The following is a 3,457-nucleotide window of genomic DNA, read 5'->3' as shown; positions in this document are numbered from 1 at the left end:
ACGGCGCCCCTAGAAGACAGAGTGGAACTGCCTCATAGTGTTTCCAATGTTGTCTTTACGGAAATAGACTGCCTCATCATTCTGCTGCAGAGTGGCTGGTGGGTTCAAACTGCCGACCTTTCGGTTAGCAGCTGAGTGCTTTAACCACTGCACCATCAGAGCTCCTCCAGGTGCTTGAGGGGCCTTTTATTTACCGAGTGCCACTGGTGGGCCAAAGCAGGTGGCAATAGCTTTTCTAGAGCAGAGCTTGAAACCTCGTGGCCCTCACACTGTATCTGACTTGCAGATATTTTTTGTTTGTTTGTTTGGCTCATGTGGTATTCAAACAAGTTTTTTGAGGGCTGGTTGTTAAGAATGGCAAGAATTTGTATAACATCCAAGCTCTCTGGCTTCTCTTGAAAGATCATAATTGCTAACCACACTGAACTGAATTTCTGCCTGTCAACAGTGATGAGAGCTACTGCGCTGTAGATCACATGAGTGCCCTCTGGTGACAGATCACAAGAATCCATCACTAGCCTGGGGGTACCGGAGTTTTGGAATGTGCAGAAAGGTCATAAGCGAGGCTACCTGGACTCAAACCCTGGCCCCACCACTGGCTGTGTGACCTCGGGCAAGTGGTTTAACCTCTCTGAGTTAGTTTCCTTGTCTGGAAGATGATGATAAGTAAAGACCACCTAAAATAGGTGGTCTTTGTGATATTAAAAGAACATCCACGACAAGCATTTAAAACACTGCTCAGTCTGTTTCAGCTGTTACGCATATTGTTCTGTCAGACACAGTACGTTTGCTCTTTTGGTCCAGGTTTGTTAAAATCTTTCTCCAGTTTTTGATGTCCTCAAAATTACACACACACACAGAGGTAAAGACCTCGGTGTAATCTGAGTATTTTCTGCGTTTTCTTTGGAAACGCATGGGATTCACGTACACAAGGGACTCCTGCAGCAGGGAGGAGAACCCTTGTGGGTTGTGAAGCGTCCTTTCTAAATGTGACCCATTTGTATCTTCAGATCCGGGTCCTCACCTTCCTCAGAGTGAGGCTTAAGCCTTGGAGTGACTCAGTTAATTTTCTCTCCCTGCCACCAGCCACTCCCCAGAAGGAAGGTTGGGCAATCTACTTCCATAGTGATACTGCCTCGGAAACCCAAGGAGGGGTCGCTATGGGTCGGGTCCGACTCCACGGCAATGGTTGCATTTTTGTATTGGTTGCCCCAGCCCTGGTGAAGGTCACTGATTGGGCTTTGGCCTTGGCCTTGCAGCTCTTTGTTTGGATAGAATTTTTGTACTGGTGCAGTTTTCCTCTTTGGTTCTCGGTCAAGGATGTGTGTGTGTGGAGGGGGGTGGAGTGTTAAAGGGTGGCAGGTGTTCTGCATTTTGCCGCAATACACACACCTGGCCACAAGAGGTCAGAGGTGCTCCACAACCTTGCCTTAGAATAGCTAGCCACCTCTAGCTCTTATACCCTGGAAGTCAAATCCGACTCACAGTGACCCCTCCCTGGGTTTCCGAGGCGATATCTCTATGGAAGTAGATTGTCCAGTCTTTCTTCCGAGGAGTGGCTGGTGGGTTTGAACCGCCAGCCTTCTGGTTAGCAGTCAGATGCTTAGGCACTCATTATTTAAAAAATAAAATATATTTAAAACACATTGGAAGCTGTTAAGTGAGATGGAGGCCCTTGTACACTTACACAGATATAACTGTAGATGCAGAAACGAGTTTGTCGGTTTTGAGATGGACCTGTATTGGGGTACGAGGGAGAGACCGTTTTGGGAGAGGTGAGAGGAGGGGCTGCTGGTGGCAGTGAAGGGACCTGCCGAACACATTCATCGCAAGGGGTCTTCCTGTCGGTCCCTGAACCATCTCCTCAGATGTCTCTTGCCCCACTCCATGGTCGACTCCAGCCTTCCCACTTTGTCTCAGCATACAGAGCCATGTCCCATGGCTCCAACACAAATCTGGCTTCCTTTTCAGCCTTGAGCCACCCACCGAGCTCCCGTTCGTTGTCCCTGAGGGTTTCTAGAGACTTAGTAGGAACTCCAGACCCCATGGCCAGAGAAAGGGGAGGCGGAGAGGAGAGCAGCCGCAGGGAGCCCTGCGGTGACCAGTTGGCTGTGCTCTGAATTAACCCTGGGATTTTGGACAGATCATGTGTATGTAGCCCAGAAAGTGCTCACTGAGAAGAAGAGGAGAGATGAATGCCGTGGGGCCCTGCCCATAAGGAGCTCCAAAGCTGAACGGGGAGACGAATAAGAAACTGGTACCGTTCCTGCAGGGCTGACAGTGTGCTAAGCACAAGTGCTATCTTATGAGGTGTATTTGTTGCTAGCTGAAAGGTTGCAGGTTTGAATCCACGCAGAGGGGCCATGACAGAAAGACCTGACGATCTACCCAAGAAAACTCAGCTGTTGAAAACCTTGTGGGGCCAGTTCTCCTCTGACACACATGGAGTTGCAGTGGGTCCGAGTGAACTTGAAGGCAACTATTTTTGTTTTTTTTTTTAAACGGGGTGTGTACATCCCCATTTTACAAATAAAGTGACCCTGAGAGAGGTTAAGTGATTTGTCCGAGGTCATCCAGCTAATGAGTGTCAAGACGGATTCAGTTCCAGTCCTGTCTGGCCTCAGAGTACAAAACCCAAGCGCGTGGCAGAGCAGCCCCCGGCAGTGCCCTGAGCTCCACTGAGGACCGTTAGGGACAGCGCAGAGGCCTGATGCCCTGCCCTCGGGGCCTGCAGCCTGCCTCACCTTCCCTCTCCCTTCCTGCCCCTAGGAAATCAGCCCCGGCCAGCTGAGTCTGGAAGACCTCTTGGAGATGACGGACGAGCAGGTGTGTGAGACCCTGGAGAAATATGGAGCCACCCGGGAGGAGTGTGCCCGCCTCAACGCCTCTCTCTCCTGCCTCAGGAATGTCCACACAGCAGGTGAGCGGGCCCAGGGCTATGGAGACTTGAGCCCAACGGATCTGGCCAGCGTGGGGTGAGGCTGTCTCCTCCCCTCCCCTGTTGCTGTTCCTTGAGATTCCCACGCCTGCCAGGCCAGGCCAGGACGAGCCGGAGTTTCCTCTGGGTGGGAAGTGCCGCTCACAAGCAGAGGAGAGCTGGACCTGGGGAGTGGACGCCAGGAGCAGCAGCCGGGCAGCCCTCGGCAGCTCTTGGCCAAGAGAGGCCTCTGAGGTGGTAGGGCGTTGGGTGGTGGATAATTAGGGCGAGGTGTTGAAATACTGGGTGTGCAGCAGAGCTGGTACTGTCTGTTGTCTTCGAGTCGGCTCTGACCCACAGCAACCCCGCGTACAACAGAGCAAAGCGTTGCCTGGTCCTGTGCCATTTGAGAGCATCACTATGTGTGGGTCTGCTGTGAGGTCACTGAGTCGGACAATTTTCTAGTGATCTATTGGGTTTTTATTGGCTGACTTTTTTTTTTTTAATTTATTATTTGTTTATTTTTATTGTGGTTTGGGT

The 3,457-nt window shown here is 51.2% G+C and overlaps 1 protein-coding gene across 1 annotated transcript in view; it reads left to right on the top strand.

Annotated features, from left to right (window-relative positions):
- Positions 1–3,457, top strand: part of KSR2 (kinase suppressor of ras 2) — a 516,639-nt gene that overhangs the window by 141,950 nt on the left and 371,232 nt on the right. Inside the window, exon 3 of the mRNA XM_007938202.1 lies at positions 2,770–2,920. Within this exon, the coding sequence (XP_007936393.1) occupies positions 2,770–2,920 (151 nt within the window). The remainder of the gene's footprint in view (positions 1–2,769; positions 2,921–3,457) is intronic.

Source organism: Orycteropus afer, unplaced genomic scaffold, assembly GCF_000298275.1.
Source record: "Orycteropus afer afer isolate SDZICR_OR568_19922 unplaced genomic scaffold, OryAfe1.0 scaffold00048, whole genome shotgun sequence".
Lineage (NCBI taxonomy): Eukaryota > Metazoa > Chordata > Mammalia > Tubulidentata > Orycteropodidae > Orycteropus > Orycteropus afer.
The sequence above is the reverse complement of the archived record's forward strand: the minus strand, read 5'-3'. Positions and strand labels throughout refer to the sequence as shown.